Source organism: Protobothrops mucrosquamatus, unplaced genomic scaffold (genome assembly GCF_001527695.2).
Source record: "Protobothrops mucrosquamatus isolate PMUCROS unplaced genomic scaffold, P.Mucros_1.0 scaffold262, whole genome shotgun sequence".
Classification (NCBI taxonomy): domain Eukaryota; kingdom Metazoa; phylum Chordata; class Lepidosauria; order Squamata; family Viperidae; genus Protobothrops; species Protobothrops mucrosquamatus.
In genome coordinates, this window is record NW_015386609.1 from 634,636 (window position 1) to 653,959 (window position 19,324).

General features: G+C 45.0%; 1 protein-coding gene across 2 annotated transcripts in view; it reads right to left on the bottom strand.

Annotated features, from left to right (window-relative positions):
- Positions 1-14,176: 14,176 nt before the first annotated feature.
- Positions 14,177-19,324, bottom strand: part of ZMIZ2 (zinc finger MIZ-type containing 2) — a 35,540-nt gene continuing 30,392 nt past the window's right edge. For both annotated transcript variants that reach the window (XM_015814563.1, XM_029283889.1), the window contains exons 17-18: positions 16,164-16,472; positions 14,177-14,343 (exon numbers count right to left, since the gene is read on the bottom strand). In XM_015814563.1, the coding sequence (XP_015670049.1) occupies positions 14,236-14,343; positions 16,164-16,472 (417 nt within the window). In that variant the 3' untranslated portion in view covers positions 14,177-14,235. The remainder of the gene's footprint in view (positions 14,344-16,163; positions 16,473-19,324) is intronic.

Below are 19,324 nucleotides of genomic sequence, written 5' to 3' on the forward strand. Positions count from 1 at the left end.
AATTTAGAGCAAATTCTCAGGAAAAAAAAAACTTAAGTGCCTCACTAATTGCAATTGGTCATAATTTGCGGTGCATCAAAGAGATCTGGAACCCGGTGCCTTTTATTAAGTTTTTTTTTTCTCCCCCATTATTAGGTACCAGATCTGTAGCCTGATATATAATGTTAGATGTACCGGAAGTTGGCTGGCTGAGGAATTCTGGGAATTGAAGTCTACAAGTCATAAAAGGGCCAAGTTTGAAGACCCCTGGCCTAGATGTAGGTAGTCCTGGGAGCAGAATTTCTGTTGCTAAGCAAAGTGGTGGTTAAAGGAGATGCACCCGATTTTATGAGGGTTTTTTTTTGCCTCGGTTGTTAAGCAAATCACTGCAGCTGTTAGCAAAAATAATGCAGTTGTTAAGTGAATCCAGCTTCCCCATTTTCTTTGCTTGTTGGAAGCCAGCTGAGGAGGTCCCACACAGTAAACCCAGGACTTCACAATGCTGCAACCGTCATAGATAAATGTGGGTTTCTAAGTGCCTGAACGTTGAACATGTGACTATGAGAATACTGTGACGGTGTAAGGATTGGTCATAAGTCACTTTTTCAATGCCCTTTGTAACTTCAAATGGTCACTAAATGATTGGTTGTAAGTGGAGAACTATCTATATACTCTTCACAGTCCTTCCTTCAAAGTATCAGACCACTAAGATGGATTCAGATGGGCAGGTGGTTTAGATGAAAACTAAAACTTTTTAGGCTCGTTTGCTGTCCATAACATGGTTCTGGCGGTTTTGAGATCAATATTTTTCACAATTTTCTTTGAGTTAGAAGCATTTCTCCCCCTTCTGAAGAAAGCCTTCTCAATGTTAAGTAAACATTTGGGGGAAAGCCTTAAGCAACTGGCTGCCTAAACTGGAAAAGGGGAATAAAGGGTGCTTTGGTGATCCCTGAACTAGAAAAAGTGTCTAGCATCAGTACAAACCTGAAACTGATAAAAAATGCCTTCTTATACCTTGAAACAAACCTAGTCAGTTTCAGCACCTATGTCTGATGTTCAGTTCCACAAACTGTCAGACGCTAAATAGGTATTGGGAAACATTACAGAGTTAGCTGGAAACCCTTTTAAGATTAATAATTCCAGACCAGTGAAGAACACCATGTTGAAAAAATAAAAAACCCTGATACTGTTGGGAATGGAAAGCCTGTTAATCTTGCTTCTTTAATAGCCCCATCCTAGGTGCACTTGGACATTCTCCTGGATGATTGTGAAGTGGACTTTAGTCTTTTTTTCTTGCCTGTTTCCCCACCCTGCCCTATGACTTCATTGCTCTTTTAGTTCCAGGTCTAGCAGTTCATGTATCCTTAATTCACACCCCCCCTTGCATTTTTTAGCATCATAGATAGGGCAGAAAATAACGTTTTATATGGTTGCAAAATTGCTGACTTTCCTTCAATAGAAACACAATCATCTGTCTCCCTTATTTGAAATTGTAAACACTGTTATGTTCTGAAATTAGGATTTCCCGTGCTCAGGAATTAAATCCAATTTATTCTTACTCTTAAAAGCTAAAGGGTCAAGACATAAGTATACCGTGATGGACTAGATTCATTACTTCAACATGAACATTTCTAAAATTCTTTCATGATAAGGAAGCATCAGTCAGATAAACAACGATGCTACTTACATTGATTTATCTTGTCTCATGTCAGAAATTAGGAACTAGAAAGGGGAAAATATTTTATCTGTTGCCCCAGGATACCTTGCAATGCTCCTGGAGTGAAGCAAACTCTTACAATTAACCCACCCCACCAATTATTTTCTTTAAAATGACAATATAGGGCTATAATATTAGCAAAATTCTTTTGTCACTGATCAAGTAATCTTACATTCATGTGCACTTGACAAAAGGATCAAGATGCTAAGCAGTGCTTCTCAACCTTGACAATTTTAAGGCATGTGGACTTCAACTCCCAGAATTCCACAGCCAGCAATGCTGGCTGTGGAATTCTGGGAGTTGAAGTCCACATGCCTTAAAATTGTCAAGGTTGAGAAACACTGTTTAAGGGAAAGTGTGATGCAGCCCCAAGGCATTGCTACCTTAGCTAAATACATTCTCTTATCACAGCGATCTTATGTGTGCCCAGCCCTCTTAAGATCCAAGAGGAAAGGTCAAGATAAATGAGTCCAGTTGCCAATATACCAGCTCCTATATTTAGTAGGCTTGGGTATAAGCAATCATCACAAAGAGAGTGAGATGGATCAAAGTCAGTGACACTAAACATCGACTTCCCTTCTAAAAGTTGGGCCTTCATAGATGCCCAATAATACCGATCAGTGCTTTTTTTCTAAAAAAAAATAAAATAAAATAAAAAAGGTGCCGGAACTCACACAAGTCATACAACCCGCCTTGCCTACCCTACAAGGTTCCATCCAAAAAAGGTGCTGGAACCGTGTTCTGGGCGTTCTATGAGAAAAAAAGCCCTGATACTGATCCTAGATCCTGACCCTGGAAGCTGCCTTGACAAATTTGCTAAAGTGCTTCACATTTTGTTCTTCCAGTGCAACAATTTATGCTGTTGACTGTTAATTTATTCAAGTTGTAAGAAAACCAGATACTGGAACAAAGTCTTGTGGTATTTTTTTTTACATGCATGTATATGGTCTTGCCAACTCAGTGATAACTCTTTTTATTCAGCAACGACATAATAAAAGATTGGACCTGCTTTTGCTGCTGAAGGGGTATGCCTAGCCTCCTCCTTTTCATGGTGTGAGTGTCTAGTGATCACTTACTTGGGTTTTTACATCACGTGTCCCACTTTCTACCATAACTTGAGGGCAGTCATGGCATGTGGTATAAGCAGATCTGAGTAAGATGTACCTATGCCTATATTTTACTTCCTGGATTGTTCGTTGATTTCTATTTCTATATTGTTGCCGGGGTCATGGCTATTTGCTTTAGAATGAGACCTTTTCAACCAGAGTTTAAGAGCAGTTTGCTTGTTGGGCTGCTTTTAAGTCAAGGGTGCACAGTTTTATGGATCCCCTCTATTAAGGAGATCTGTCTAGTGCAGAGGTAGGCAACCTTGGCTCTTTTATGACTCGTGGACTTCAACTCCCAGAATTCCGGAACCAGCATGGCTCAGCTTGGAAACCTCTCCCTTTCCCCTCAGCATGGCTGGCTCAGGAATTCTGGGAGTTGAAGTCCACGAGTCATAAAAGAGCCAAGGCTGCCTACCCTTGGTCTAGTGGGACCAAGAAGGGTCTCCTCCTTGTGGAACACCATCCTACGAGAGATAAGATTGGCCCCCAACTTGATAATCTCTCAAAAGGCCGTGAAGGTGCTACAGAGCCCATCAAGTGGTTTGTCTGATTATTCTTGCAACGGATTTTTATTGGGTTTTGTATTTGGGGCTTTACTTTCCAAGTATGTGAATGGCCTCAGATCAGAGAAGACTCAGCTAGGGAAAGAGAACGAGACATCAACATGGTAGTCACATAGTTAACCTTGGAATAAGCCTCGTGAGACATTAAAAAGATTTGGACTAATACTCCTGTAGCCAAAAAAAAAAAAAAAGACCAAATTTGGAAAGAGGAAAGATCACTAGGGTTAGTGCAGAGACCCCTACATTTTTGGGGTGCTGAGCACATTTAGAAGATGTCCAAGGGATTGTTGGAAAACAGTGACCGTGGTGGATGGGGTCAGTTGTAGCCCTTCCCTTACCAGAAGGCAAATGGGTGGGGTTGCTTCCCATCAACGATCTGTGCTGTGCTAGATTCAAAAGGGCAAAATGATCTGGAGCACACACTGAGTGATCTGGAATGCCTCAAAGCAGCCGGGTTGTGAGGCTTCTTTTGGGACAGGGGATCTGTCCTTGTTCAGCAGAACACAACAATTTGAGAGCACCGAGGGCAGTACAGGGGCGAAGGTTTGGTCATCAGACTTAAGTCGCGCTCTGTTCTGTGACTCCTGGCTTTGACCTATTAAGCCCACGCTGCTTGGGTTTGTGTTCCCCTCAAGATTTGAAGAAAATATGATCACGATGGCCAGGGAAGCCTCTGTCTGCCCACAAAGCATTTTCCATCTCTAGCACAAACAGCATCGGCATTAATCTTCTCCATGTGCAGGCCCATGGCTACAAAACAAGGCCATTCATTGGTTGGCCCTGCTCCGGGCAGCTCTGTATTTAATTAGCTAAAGTGGCAAGATGTGTGAGAAATGCTAAAAGCTTTGTCAGCAGCCCCAGGACCCCCCCTGGGACGCCTGGTAGAAGCTTCCTGTGTATATCTTTATGGCTTTCCTTGGATAACACAAAATGGGGGTTTCAATAGGCATGTAATAGTAGTAGTAGTAGTAGTAGTAGTAGTAGTAGTAGTAATAATAATAATAATAATAATAATAATAATAATAATAATAATAGTTGGAAGGGACCTTGGAGGTCATCTAATCCAACCCCCTGCTCAGGCAGGAAACCCTATACCATTTCAGACAAATGGCTGTCCAGTCTCTTCTTAAAAACTTCCAGTGTTGGAGCATTCACCACTTCTGGAGGCAGGTTGTTCCACTGGTTAATTGTTCTAACTCTCAGGAAGTTTCTCCTTAGTTCTAGGTTGCTTCTCTCCTTGATTAGTTTCCATCCGTTGCTTCTTTTCCTGCCTTCAGGCGCCTTGGAGAATAGCTTGACTCCCTCTTCTTTGGGGCAGCCCCTGAACACTGCTATCATGTCCCCCCTCGTCCTTCTCTTCATTAAACTAGACATACCCAATTCCAGGAACTGTTCCTTATATGTTTTAGCCTCCAGTCCCCTAATCATCTTTGTTGCTCTTCTCTGTACTCTTTCTAGAGTCTCAGCATCTTTTTTACATTGTGGTGACCAAAACTGGATGCAGTATTCCAAGTGTGGCCTTACCAAAGCATTGTAAAGTGGTATTAATACTTCACGTGATCTTGATTCTATCCCTCTGTTAATGCAGCCTTGCACTGTGTTGGCCTTTTTGGCAGCTGCAGCACACTGCTGGCTCATAGGGAAAGGCTTCTTAACAAGCATAAGATGATTGGAATCTGCTGGAGGGACTCAGTGTGCCGTTTAAATTCCATTTGGTCCTTAAACTGTATGAGAAGAGGAACTTAGAGCATGAGGAAAAAAACATAATACAGGGCATTTTGAATCGCCATCAATTGGACCATGGTTATCGGAAGCCTACAACAGTTTGGTGATGGTTCAAGGTTAAAATGGCACTGGAAAAAGTCCCTTATGACCATTTTTCACTTACAACCCGTTGCAGCATCCTCATGATCACGTGATCAAAAATTCAGGGCGCTGGGCGACTGGCTCATATTTATGATGGTTGCAGTGTCCCAGGTCATGTGATCATCTTTTGTGACCTTCTGACAAGCAAAGTCAATGGGGAAGCCGGATTCACTTAACATCCGTGTTATTAACAACTGCAGTGATTCACTTAACAACGGTGGCAAGAAAGGTTGTAAAATGAGGCAAAACTCACTTAACAACTGTCTCACATAGCAACAAAAATTTGGGGGTCAGTTGTCTTAATTTGGGGACTCCTGTGTTTCTCTGAAAATAAGACTGGGTCTTATATTAATTTTTGCTCCAAAAGAGGCATTATAGGGCATATTTTCCAGTTAGGTCTTATTTTCAGGAAAATATGTTACTAAATGCGTCCGTCTGGCTGACCATCTTAACCGGGGCTTATTTTGGGGTAGGGCTTATATTACGAGCATCCTGAAAAATCATGCTTATTTTCCAGCTGGGTCTTATTTTCGGGAAAACACGGAACCTGTACAAAACATTCCTCTTGAGTAATTTTTTATTGCTCATTCTTCCCCAACTAAATACATCTATTAACCTTGCAGCCTGAGAAACTGTGTTTCATTAGTACAAACACTTGTACAAAAGCCCTCCCATTCAGTTCTCTGCAGTTAAAAAGAATGATTTGCCATTGAATGGGATCAACATTTGCCCAACAGACCCTCTTCTCAGCTACAGCAAGTACCAAATGATGGAGAACAAAATGATATCTGGCAGTGATGCATCCTCTCATCATCAGCTGACATGACAAAAAGTAGTTTTCTCTGTAAGTTTGTACTGTCCTTAAAATCGGAAGGTATAATACAGAGTATTTATTTATATAACTCATTTGTCAGCCTGAAAATGGTTGCAGAAATAATCTGTCTGTCTGTCTGTCTGTCCGTCCGTCCGTCGATCCGTCCGTCCGTCCATCCATCCATCCATCCATCCATCCATCCATCCATCCATCCATCCATCCATCCATCCATCCATCCATCCATCCATCCATCCATCTTTGTCTGCCTGCCTGCCTGCCTGCCTGCCTGCCTGCCTGCCTGCCTGCCTGCCTGCCTGCCTGCCTGCCTGCCTGCCTGCCTGCCTATCTCCACTTAGTCCATAGAAAACTACCCCCCCCTCAAAAAAAAATCAGTTGAGAGCAGCAGATCTGGTCTGCTCTTGCAACAGAATTAAATGTTGCAATGTATTAAGGTGTGTTGGGGCAGTTCAGGCTGAAGAAATAAACCGGGAAAGTATGCCAATAAAAAAAAACTAAACTCAGAAAAATTATTGGTCTCCCCCCCCCATAAGTGAAAAATATTTATAGTTTTTGCTCTGGAAGCCAACACCAAAGTTGAGCACATTAAATCCCTCATTAGGGCAATTTCTCTCCTGCCCCCTCTTTCCCTCCCCCCTCCCCGATTCCCACCCTTCCCAGGTAGGATTGCAATTCTGACTGGCAGGAAACACAGCCTGGCTGTGTTTGCAGAGATGCTCTGAATAGCCGCCAAGGAAGTGGCCCCCACTGCGATCACGCCAATAACGTAGTCAAGCAAACACAGTGCCAGTGTGCTGGTTATGCTCATGTCTGACAGCGAAGGCGCGAGTTCTTCCAGCAAGATGGATTTCTTGGAGGGATTCTAGAGTAATCCTTGGGGATTAAGACCTTGAGGCCCCACCTGTTCCCTCATCTCCCCCCCCCCCCAGTTCCTTTTCTGTCCTGTACCTGTCACTGGAAGCTGTGCAAGAGCCATCTGTTCCTGGGGGAGCCTTTGCCGCAGCCGTCAGACACGCTCAGCCGCCCTGCTATGCAAAGCACGAGCTCCTGATTTAATTCAGCCAACAGCTGCCAAGATTTTATTATGCTTCTTAGTTGCAGACCCAGGAAGTACTTCAACTTAATCACCAGGGAATACTTTTTCAAGTGGGGCTATGTGAAAATCTCAGGAGCGTTCAACCTTCTGGGGCTAAAATGGATTCCTTAAAGCTTTTGGAATGAATCTGAGTTCAGTTCCATCTTCGGAACGCTTCAGAACCCAGGGTGACGATCCAGAAAAGACGCCCACACCCTAATCCGGAGTCTTGAAACGTCTAATCCGGTTTCCACACTGGGCTAAGCTTTAATGTGATTTGATTTAGCACGTAGTGTGAAAAAGGACCGTTTTGGTTTCTAAACCATGCTTCAGCACTTAGTGTGAGGTGCAAGTCCTGTCAGCTACTGTTTATATACAATAGTTTACGTCAGTGGTTCTCAACCTGTGGGTCGGGACCCCATTTGGGGTCGATCAACCATTTCATGGGGGTCGCCAAGCAAGGCTGTCCACCATTTTTTTTGTCCGCCATTTTTTCCCCTTTTCCGGCAGGTGCCTTACCTCCCTTGAGCTGGGCCAGCTGGTGGTCGGCCTGCTCCGTCTCTGCCGCTTGCCAGCTACGCCTCGGCCAGCGCAGGGGGCGGAACTACGCATGCACGGCGCTCCCGGGCAGGGAAAGTCCTCGACTTACGGCCGGTTGGGTAGTCCTCGACTTACGACCGGTTTAGTCCTCGACTTACGACTGGTTTAGTCCTCGACTTACAACCGGTTGGGGGTCGCAGCATTAAAAAGGTTGAGAACCACTGGTTTACGTAAACAATGGATAGCCTGGAATGTCCGAACTCATCCATTGTGTGGGCAATTAATCGTTTTAGACCAGAGTCGTCATTAATTTGAATCTGCAGCGCCTCAGTTTTTCAGGGCTAAGAAGGTCAGAAAACTGAATTAGTTGCATACTTGCAGGACACCGTTGCTTAAATAGCTCCGTCAGGGGATAGATAACCTGCACCATGTCCAGTGGCAGCTACCAGGATGGCAAATTTGAAGAGAAAATAGAGGCTTGTGGGACAGCACACCTGGGTTGAAGGAATTGAACCTAATTTTCCACCTGAAGGCAGGACAGGCAATGGATGGACACTAATCAAGGAGAAAACCAGCCTAGAACTAAGGAGAAATTTCCTGACAGAACACTTAATCAGTAGAACAGCTTCCTTCTGGAAGTTGTGGGTGCTCCATCACTGGAAGTTTTCAAGGATAGCCATTTGTGTGAAACGGTATAAGAGTCTCTTGCTTGAACAGGGGGTTGGACTAGAAGACCTCGCTTCCAAACTCCGTTATTCTATTATTTATTCTTGTGCCTGCTGCTCAGTAAGGTTGGCATGAATCATTTATTCCATATTAATCATTTTGTATTAAGCAACAAGCTAAAACACCGAAGACTTTAGAAGAAAGTTGCAGTGTTGACAAGCATATAATGGACTGTGGTTTTGTCTGTTGCATTGTCTTCTCCAGGAACGTAATTGCTATGCGTGGTTATCATCAGATGGGCTGAATTATGACTCTCATTGGCCATACATGGAGATTCTGAGAATTGCTGCCCAGCACATCCAGAGTACATTTGTGGGAATGGAGGAAGAATCGAGGGGAGGCTGGTTTATGCTTTTATTTCTGCCAGTGAAATGTCACTGGAGTGAATAGCAGGAAGAGAGTGTTGCTCAGCCATTCATTAAACCTATGTATTCCTTGTCAGAAGTTTGTGGATTGCAGAGAATATGGGAAAATAATTCCTTATCGTGGGATTTCTTCACATATAGGACCTGTGTCTGTATTCTTGCATGCCTGTGTCTGTATTCTTGCATGCCTGTGTCATACAGGTAATAAATGAACCCTAATCATCTCTTTCAAGAGAAAGAATATCTTAGAATTAAAATCAATGGTAATGGATTATTCTATGGGTAAAAATGGACCAGTTTCTTTCAGTTTCACTCCCCCCCCATCATCTTCATTTCATTATGGCCAGATTCAAAATCAACAGTCAGTTGTGTTCTTCACCTGGAATAACCTTACAGCGAGCTCTATCTATTTATTGTATCCTAGAGAAAAGGATGACAATGTGCAGCAACATTTATGCAGATGTTTTTCTGCAAAAGAAAGAAAAAAACCTCCGGAGCTCTTAGGATAAAATTGAGCTCGGATTTGCTGGCGTGCTGATAAAAGCAAGCACTCCCTTCATTAGAAACCCACGTTTATTGGGAGCTTCCCTGAGGTGGTCAGCAGAATAAAATACCTGGCAATGCAGAAAGAAGAGAAAAAAAAGAGAGAGCCTTATTCTGAATAATGTATTATAATCTAGTACATTATTAATGGGTGAAAACCAGCAGGCCTACATAATTGAAGGCATGCGATTCCTAGCAATGATCTTGCCTGGATATTGAACTCATGAGCTATGAGTTATCAGTCAAAACGATCTCTTCCTGCTTTCACTCACGGTCTGTATGTCAAAGAAAGGAGAAATGCTGAACGGGGTATTTCTCTGGGCATGTGTTGGTGATAAGGGACCTCTGAAGGGCCTAGGCAGGACATTCAGAATCTGCAAGGCTACCTAATGTCAATTCTCCTCCACTCACTGCTGATCAACCACCTGGAAATTGGTAGAGGAAGTTCTTATCATCCTCAGCAGTAATGTTCTACATGCCACGAGAGGGAGGCTCAACCTAGATACCAATTTATTTCCAAGGCTTGCCACTTTTTTTTTTTTAAGTTGGCATCTTGGCTGTCTCCCTCTCCCAGTAATCTGCAGAAGTTCAGCCTACAGGACCTGACCTCATTAACATCCCCAGACAAAATAATCTGGAAGAATGTATGTGCTTGCTGACAAGTTATACGTTCTACTGTGCTTCCTATATTTTTTAATACCATGTTGTGCAGATTCTGTTTTATTTCATACTTTCCTTTGGAGGACTAAGATTTAATTCTAAGCAATCAAGATCTCTTTAGTCCTTAACGATTTCTCCTCCTCGTTCTAAAAGCTTCCTTGAGCTTTGCAGTAGGGGTGCTTGGTAAGCAAGAACTGCCTTTAGCTCATTTTTATTCCTTTCCATAATTTGTCTTGGGGGGGGGGGGTTTACAAACAAGCACCTTTCAAATCTCCCTTGCTGCTTAACGCTCCGGCAAAAAATTTCGTCCTGCGTTCCCTTGCCAAAGTTTTGGGTTTTTGAAATTTCCTCCATTTCCTGCAGACCATCTGGGATTCAGGAATTCAGGTCATCTATTGCCTGCTTTCCCTATCTCCCTTTTACCTAGAAATAGCCTCAGAGTACATTTAATTGTGGACTTTCTCCTAGATTACTGGGAACCTGCAGTCTACCGGACCAGTTGTAATTCCATCTATCCCAACTACTGCCTATAAAAAGTGGCAGAGACATTCCAAAATGTCAGACAAATATATTCCGCAACCTAATCTGCCTGAACTGGAGGTGGAGGGGATTGAACCTTCATAGGGTGCTCTTCCAATGACCCTTCTCCCATTATGCAGGGCACTTTCAGACTCTTCCACATCGGCACCAGGGCGACTTCAAAATGTCTGACAGCTGATCTGTTTCGGTCTTGGAATGAGATTCAGCTTGCTAAAAGTTCTTCTCACCAGGGCGGCTATTTGGAACCGTTGTCGTTTTAACCGTTTAGTCGTGTCCGACTCTTTATAGGCAGGTGTTCTCCATGCTACCCTGTCAAGCACAGCTCCTTTCGGTTGTTGGATGTTCAGCTTTGTGTCAGATTTGATGTTATCAAGCCAGTGTGCCCTTTGCTTGCCCCTTCTTCTTGATCCACTAACCATTCCTAGCATCACTGCCTTCTCCAATGAATTTGCACACGTGACCAGGCCAAAGTAAATCAGACGTAGCCTTATGATTTAAACTCCTAGAGATGCATCTGGTTTATACAATTTAATACCTCTGATAGTTACTCTGGCCGTCCATGGTATATACCAGGGGTAGTCAACCTTGGCTCTTTTATGACTCGTGGACTTCAACTCCCAGAATTCCTGAGCCAGCTGTGCTGGCTCAGGAATTCTGGGAGTTGAAGTCCACGAGTCATAAAAGAGCCAAGGTTGACTACCCCTGGTATACACAATCATTTACACCAGCATCACAGTTCAAAGGCATCCATTCTTTGATCAGCCATTCTTAAGCTTTTTGGATACTTCAAAGGAAACCTGTAAGGTAGATTTCCTAGACTTGAAAGGGTCAGGTACATCCACAGAAACACGCGTGCCTGCAGGAAGGCTAGATCCAGATTCAGTCATACCTGTAATTAATGGGACTTTAGTTAAGACATGACCAGATTCTCAGTAATTTTAATAATTGTCTCTAACTACATCAAGATCCAGGTCACTGGGCACTGCCATAATATCGCTGGCCCAGTGCCATCAAGACACTTCTGATGTTGCAAAAATCTCTTAATTGCAGCCGACTTTAGAAATTATTCTGGGACCATCAAAACTTGGGCTATTTCCCTGATTGATGGACTTTCTTTAGCACAAAGGAGGCAACGCTACGTTTCCTTCTCTCTCTTTTTGAGAAGTATTCTAACCTTCCATTCTCCTTGGCATACCAGGACAGCTAACACTGCAGTCATTTACTTTGATGGGCACAAAATCCTACAACTCAACTTAGGATAGAGATGCTTAACCTGAACATGCATGGCTCTGCCATTTTTGGACCTCCAATTTGGTAGGCTAGTAGCTGATTTGAGGTGCTTCACATGGGGCGATTCTAATGATTCTAATGATGGTAAAAGCCAAGTTTCCTTTCATTCAGACACCCAGATTTGAATGAAAGTGGGCCAAGGTTCATTGAATTCCAGCACAAAGAAACTAGAAGAGATTAGATTTATGTTTTTTACTGGAAGACACGTACGAATGCGAGGTTCACTGCAAAGAGGAGAAACATCCCTCAGTTTTAGAAAGGGAGAGATTTTTTTAATAGCCATGTATAGATGTTTCTTCTCTTCAGCCTTTCAGCCTCCGCCATCTTTTTAACCTTCTAGCATGGCCCCAAAATGTTTCTCCCCTTCCAAAGCTGTATTCTCTGCAGTGCCCTTCAGGTTATTTTGCCTCTTCTGACAACAGACCATCTCCAATCAAACAAATGATTACAGTTATGCCCTAATTAAAACTGCCCTGCCAGTCATTCCTTGGTTTCTGTGACACTGCTGCCAATTTCAATATTTTTGGGCCTTGGGTTGGTCATTCGACTTGTCTCTTCAAGAAACAAGAGTTTCTACATTCTTCAGAAGAGGAGGAGGAAATAACACACCGTGTTGTGTGACCTGCCCTGTCCCCCACATTTACACCCCTTGAGGCCACAAGTAATCAAACTTGAAAGTCAACGGCCCACAAAAAGATATTTGGTGAGCCCCACCAAAAAGAATCCTTTAATATATAGCAATAATGAAACAAGATACACAAAAGTCAACAGAGCTGTCAGCACTTGGACACAGGGACTCCCTGGCTCAGGAAACCTGGCCACAAACAATGGCTTGATTCTTCACAGACAGACCACATTTGGGACCTCTTCGCCACCATCCCAAACGCAACCTCAAACCAAAGTAGGTTCCTGGGCAGGATGGAAGGGGACGGAAGGCCAACACACACACATATTTTAAAACTTAAGTTTTTGGATTTGTCTCGTTGCCACTTAAACTTTCGGGGGCTCGGGATCCAAATGAATAAAACCTCGGCATCCAGACCCTCCTTTGGGTGGGATCCCCACGGGTCAAATGCAAGGGGCAGGCCCCGGCTATGGCTAAAAGCGTCACGTCTCTGGATGGTGCACTCTGTCCCACGTGGAATGGTCTATATTACAATCTAGGAAGCGTATGCACATTTATACAGAGGACCTTCGCCCCACGCCTGGGGAGCCCCCATGAGACTATACAACGAGTGTGATGAGTTTTTAAAACATTTTCTTTCCCATCCTTCCCACCTTCGTTTCCTCCCACCCTCGCTTTTATTTTGTTTGTTTGTTTGTTTGCTTTAGTGTTTCTACATTATGTACATTGTTGTGCTTGTAGATGGATCCATCAGCTGATGGGAGGCAATCTGTCAGGCTGTATCTGAGGAGCTTTCGGTTCTTTCGGTCAGGGATGCGTCTCTTCACTTTTGCAGTCAACGGGGAAGTCACAGAGGGAGTATTTCCTAGCTTGAATTCGCCTGGGGTCCTTCTGCGGGGAACAACAGCCTCTTTTTTTTATTTTATTTTTTTTGAAGAAAGAGACCGTGGGCGGGTTGCTAATCTGGATTTGGCGTTGCTCTCGCCATGATGCTGGAAGCCGCTAGATGAACTGCTGCTCTGTAGAGGACAGGAGGAACTACTGTAGCTCATGGGGAGGAGGGCTCCAGATGCAGGGACAGGTAAGAGCAGGCAAGCTTTTATCTGCTTTCTCTCGACGTGGTGGAGCTCTGCTGTTCCTTGGAGTTTGCTCTTTAAAATCCACGAGGAAAGTGGGTGACGTGCGCGGCGTCGATTTCATTCCATGGCTTCAGATGATCAGGCCAACTTGCTCATCTCAAGATATCGAGAATGGCGCCCGTGAGGGGAGCTGTCACTCCTACTAACATTTCCAAAGGCTATCCAGGTGCATTTCTCCCTCCCCTGGGGCTGCAGGTTTGTGAGAGATATCTTGGGAATATTATTAGAAACAAGACAGTGCCCGGTACCTGATCTGGCCTGAGCAACATGATAAAAAACCCATTTTTCAGGAACGGTCCCCCATCAGCAGCAGCCAGCACCATCTCTCCTGGGCTGGGAGGATTTCTCAAAACAAGTAAATGAAGCATTCCTAGTCTTCCAGGGGAGCCCTTTTTGTAGCCAAGAGGCAATCCTAGCGAAAGGAGATGGCTGCCTGGCCAAAGTCCCTCGAGCTGATTCAAAGCAGGGCTTCCTGGCCACCACCGGGATACATGGCGAGATCTCTCTCTTGATGACAGCCTGGGAAGCTACGGGATGAATTGTAAGTGAAAAGTGTGTGTATGAATGTGTGTGTGTGAGAGAGAGAGAGAGAAAGAGAGAGAGAGAGAGAGAGAGAGATTGCATACATGGTGGGTGGAGCATGATGCCCAGGTTCCATCCGGGGTGGCTTCAATTGTTCTCAAACAATGAGAGCAGATCATCGTTGCTATTATTGGGAAGGTCGGGGGGCCCCAAGTAGGACAGCAGCTCATCTGGGTTTGTCAGCTCAGGAAGAAGCTGAAGACAAGATGGAGAGAATCAGGGTTATCTGCTAGCTCTGTGGTGGCAGAACATCACAAACGTGACCAGGCTGAAGGATCAAAAACAACATACAATCCAGAAAAATGATATGGGGGTGGGGAAGGACATGGACATCCATGCAAGAGACCTGGAGAAAGATGGAGGACCATCCACGAGAGCAGAAAATCTGAGAGCGTCACCTTCTAACTGCCAGGTTGAGATCTCTTGCCTTTGTGCTTCACCTTTTCTTAATGGAGACCTTTTTATGCAATTCTGGGGCTGAAGCCTTCAACGCCAATATAATCAATGTTTAAATCAAACTGTTTGTTTTTCCTGCCTTGACTGTCTGATGCGGGTCTGTCTGCCAGTGAAGAGTGACAAAGGCAACACACTGAACTAGCAAACATGTGGGATGGGACCTCTCTGTGCTGGAGTTGTGCTAAATAACAATAATGCGCTGGAATTCCCCCTTCCAAAGGTTACACCCAATTCTCCCCTTTTCTGACAAAAAAAAGGTGGACTATTAGTGGTATTACAACACCACTGTGTTTCTTATCTGGTGACCTTGCCGCAAAGGCTTGTGTGAATTATTTTCTTTTTTGATTCTCGTATGCCTGATTTTTATTATTTGACTTGCATTTTAAATTATATGCAATTATATTAAAAGCCTATGGCAGAAAGACATAAATATTAACTGTCTTTTTAAATAGGCCATGCAATGTCAACGTTGCCCTGAGCCTGCAGGGAAAGCTCTTTGCACTACCTGGAAGATAAGGTGGGCAAACAAAGTACATCTTAAAAGGAGTAGAACTGATTTTTTCAAAGCTTTATTTTGTAGGTGGGTGTGGCTTTAGGTGCTAAACAGATCTTGTAGATACGTAAGTGCGGTGGTGGGATTCATCTGGTTTGCACCGGTTCGGCAGAAGGGTAGCTAATTTTCTGTTGACTTCAGCGAATCAGCTGAAGCCCTAGCCCTTTTTCGCAAGGCCCAGAACGGACCGCTGAAGGTGCGTGGACGCCACTTCCGGAAGTCCGTTCTGGGCCTCGGAGGTCTGGGAGAGGCCTCCCAGGTTCAGAACAGCCCACTGGAAGTGCGTGAACGCCACTTCCGGAAGTCCGTTCTGGGCCTCGGAGGCCCAGGCCCAGAAAAGACTTCCAGAAGCGGCGTCCACGCAGGGAACTGGTTGTTCAGGTATTTGAATCCCACCACTGCTTAAGTGTGTATCTCATTCCTTAGTCTGTTCCCCCAGGTGGGTCCCAAAGGTGCTTTTTCAAGAGGCAACTGGAATTTTTTTTTGTTTTTCTTTGAAGATGTTTTGCTTCTCATGCAAGAAGTTTCTTCAGCTCTCATCCAAGAAGCTTCTTGGATGAGAAGCAAAACATCTTCAAAGAAAAACAAGGAAGTCCACTTGCCTCTTGAAAAAAACATCTTTGGGACAACCATGACCTGGATGACTGAGAATCTCCACAGACAGGTCCACCAGGTGGCCCAATTTTTGAGAAAGCTTCTAAGATATCTATTTTGACTCCTGATCTTCCTGAAAAAGCCCCGAGGGTTTGCATAGTCTCCATTCAGCAATAAGGAAGCAGAGCAAAATATGCTGGCAAGGCAGACACTAGTTTGGGCCCCTTCCCTCTACTTTATGTGCCCCCGGGAGACCTTCTGATGTCCAGCTGCCTTGGGGTACACCACACCAGTTTGGTTCCTACACGTGGGCACAGCTGGGTGTGTGTGGAAAGGCAGTTTGGGGCTTCCAGCACATCCAGAAAGAGAGAGGGGAAGGTGAGCTTGGGAAGGACAGCTCCATGCTACTTACGTCAAGGGAAGGTTCAGGCCCATCCACGGGTCCAGGTGGCGCTCCCATCCCAGGACCAGGGTTAAAAGGGAGCTCCCCTCCATGTGTTGGGCCTCCGGTGCCTGGCTGTCCCGGTGCCTGGCGTGATGGGGGAGGAGGAGGTTGATTCCGGTGATGGAGCTGTGACTGCTGCTGCTGCTGCTGCTGCTGCTGCTGCTGCTGCTGTGGTGGTGGCGGCTGCTGTCCCGGCTGATTGCTGAGGTTGGGGTTGTTTAGGCCCTGTTGCCCAGGATTGTGTGAAGAAGGATCCATCCTGCTTGATGGAGGCATCTGCAATCGCAAAAGAAGGAAACAAAGCTGCTGAGGGCGGGCAGAGCTGCAATCCCGCGAGAGCTTCATCGTCCCACAATGCGTCAAGACCCTTCCTCTGGTATGGATAAGTTCATCTCCCAATGTTCTCCCATCCCACCCTGCGGACCGCCCAAGGAGACCGCATTCCCATGAAGTACCAAGCTATATCTTTTGTTGAGTTGGCTGGGTATGTAAGTGGATTTGGCTCCCTCATCACACAAGCCACACATTCTCGGTTAGAGCAAAATAAGAATCCAGGGGATGCCACAAAGGAGAGGAAGTCAACTTATTCTCCAAGTTGAAGGCAGGACAAGAAGAAAAGGATGGAAACTAATCAAGGAGAGAAGCAACCTAGAACTAAGGAGAAACTTCCTGACAATTAGAACAATTAAATCAGTGGAACGACTTGCCTCCAGAAGTTGTGAATGCTATAATGCTGGAAGTTTTTAAGAAGAGATTGGACAACCATTTGTCTGAAATGGGCTTTTCTGAGCAGGGGGGTTGAACGAGAAGACCTCCAAGGTCCCTTCCATTATTTTGTATTCTGCAGACATGATGTTAGCAACAAGGATGGAGGCTGGTCATCCAGACAGAAAACAAGACTAAACGAACCAATTCTACTTTATTGTAAGACTACAGCAACAGAATCTAGCAAATGCGAAAATACACATTTTCCACCCTTCACTTTTAACTGCTTGATCCACTCCGGTGGGTCTTTCCTAAGTTTCTTCCCCTGACCATTAATCCACTGGGGGATCCTTCCTCTCTTATCTGTTTCCTAGGCAGCATCTTTTTTCCATTGTTCCTCAAGGTCATCCTCACATTCCATTCCATCCTGCAAGCCATCTAAACCTCCAACTGACTTGACTTCAGGCTGTTCGGCATCCTTCCTGCACTGCAGAGATTTATTTCTGCTTCCATTGCAGTGCTTTATCCTGACTGGGATATGCTTTCATCCATTAACAAGGTGCAGACTCACACACAAAAACACACATACATACACACACACACAAGTCTAGGAAATGTTTGCCTAGCACTCCTTCCAACATCAAACAGCATCAATATTTCTGTCACCTGAAAGAGGAACTGCCTGATTCCTCACGATGATATCTTGCAGAGGCACGACATGTTTTGGCAGAAAGCATCTTCCCCTGGAGATAAGCTGATGAGGACCCCCTACTGATGAAGCAAACACCCCCCTTTCCCCCCCCCTTCCTGCTCAGTGGGTTGCCTGAAATTAAATTCCTCTCAAAATTACACCGAGTAAGGCGGGAGGATTGCCAGTCGCTGAAACCTGCTCTTCTTAAGGGAAGATTTAACACATTTTTTTTTTTTTAAGCACGAGGCTCCTTTTATGCATTGAGTCACTTGGATCTTTGGGTGATCTTTTTTCTTTCTTTCTTTCTTTTTTTGGGAGGGGTGGGTGGGTTTCTCGGCTTGTTGCATTATTCATTTCTCCACCCTAGAATCCCACGCAGAGGAAATCCGGCGGTGACACAATTAGCAGAACGGGCCAAGAAAAGACAGTTTCTGCCACGCAAAATGTGCCTCTCCCACAGTTCTGCCTGATGGCATTTGGGAATGAGCTGCTTAGCAAGAATGGAAGTAGTCACGCATCATGGCTGGCTGCCGACGCACCAGTTCTTCAAAGCTCACCCAGCGGTGCTGAGATCCAGTCATACCCAGCACCCCTGCAGAGTCCCGAGTCTGGACCAGCTCTCAGCCTTAGCATTTGCCGACGTTTCGCTACCCAGCTGATAACTCAGTTGGCACACCCTGCAGGGGGGTAAAAGCTAAACCCAATACATCTCAAAGTTCTTGGTGAAATCCTGGGCTGCGAGGTGGGCAGAAGAGACAAGGCTGCAGCTTAATGGGCCAGGCTCACTTTGCAGGCCAATGTTCATGGACCGGGGGTGCGGGGTGATCCACTGTTACAGAATAACAGTGATGGAAGGGACTTTGGAGGTCTTCTAGTCCAACCCCCTGCTTCAGCAGGAGACCCTCTACCATTCCGGATAAATGGTTGTCCAATCTCTTCCTAAAAACCTCCAGCGTTGGCAAGCTGAAGGCAAGCTCTTCCACTGGTTAACTGTTCTCGCTGTCAGGAACTTCCTACTTAGTTCTAGATTTCTCCTTGATGCGTTTCCATCCGTTATTTCTTGCCTTGCCCCTCAGGTGCTTTGGAGAAGAGGTTGTCCCCCAGAATAGGCTGAAACTCCACTGACTGGCTGTCAGTCACTGTGGACAATAACTGAGAAGGTGGAAGCTTCAGATGGCTTGTAAGGCACCTTTCTGGGCTTCTGTGAATCCTGGCGCCACCCACTGGCAGCTGGCTGAATTTGGGCTGCATTTTTCTTCTAAAACTGATGTCACCTTATGCAGGGCAGGGGACTTCGTGATAATGATGCCCGAGAGAGGAAAACCCTTAGTGCAGAGAAAAGGAAGACTGGGACATTTTCTTCTCTTCGTCCTGATGTTAGAGCTGGGGGTCAGCCAACCAAAACCGTTTGGCACTCGATTCAAAGCAGACAAGGCGTGACAGGCTTCTGCAGCATTCGTTGCTTTACACCAGGGCTCTTCAAACTTGGCCCTTTTATGACTTGTGGACTTCAACTCGAAGAAGGAAGGAGGAAGGAGGAGGAGGAGGAGGAGGAGGAGGAGAAGAAGGAGAAGGAGAAGGAGAAGGAGAAGGAGAAGAAGAAGAAGAAGAAGAAGAAGAAGAAGAAGAAGAAGAAGAAGAAGAAGAAGAAGAAGAAGAAGAAGAAGAAGAAGAAGAAGAAGAAGAAGAAGAAGAAGAAGAAGAAGAAGAAGAAGAAGAAGAAGAAGAAGAA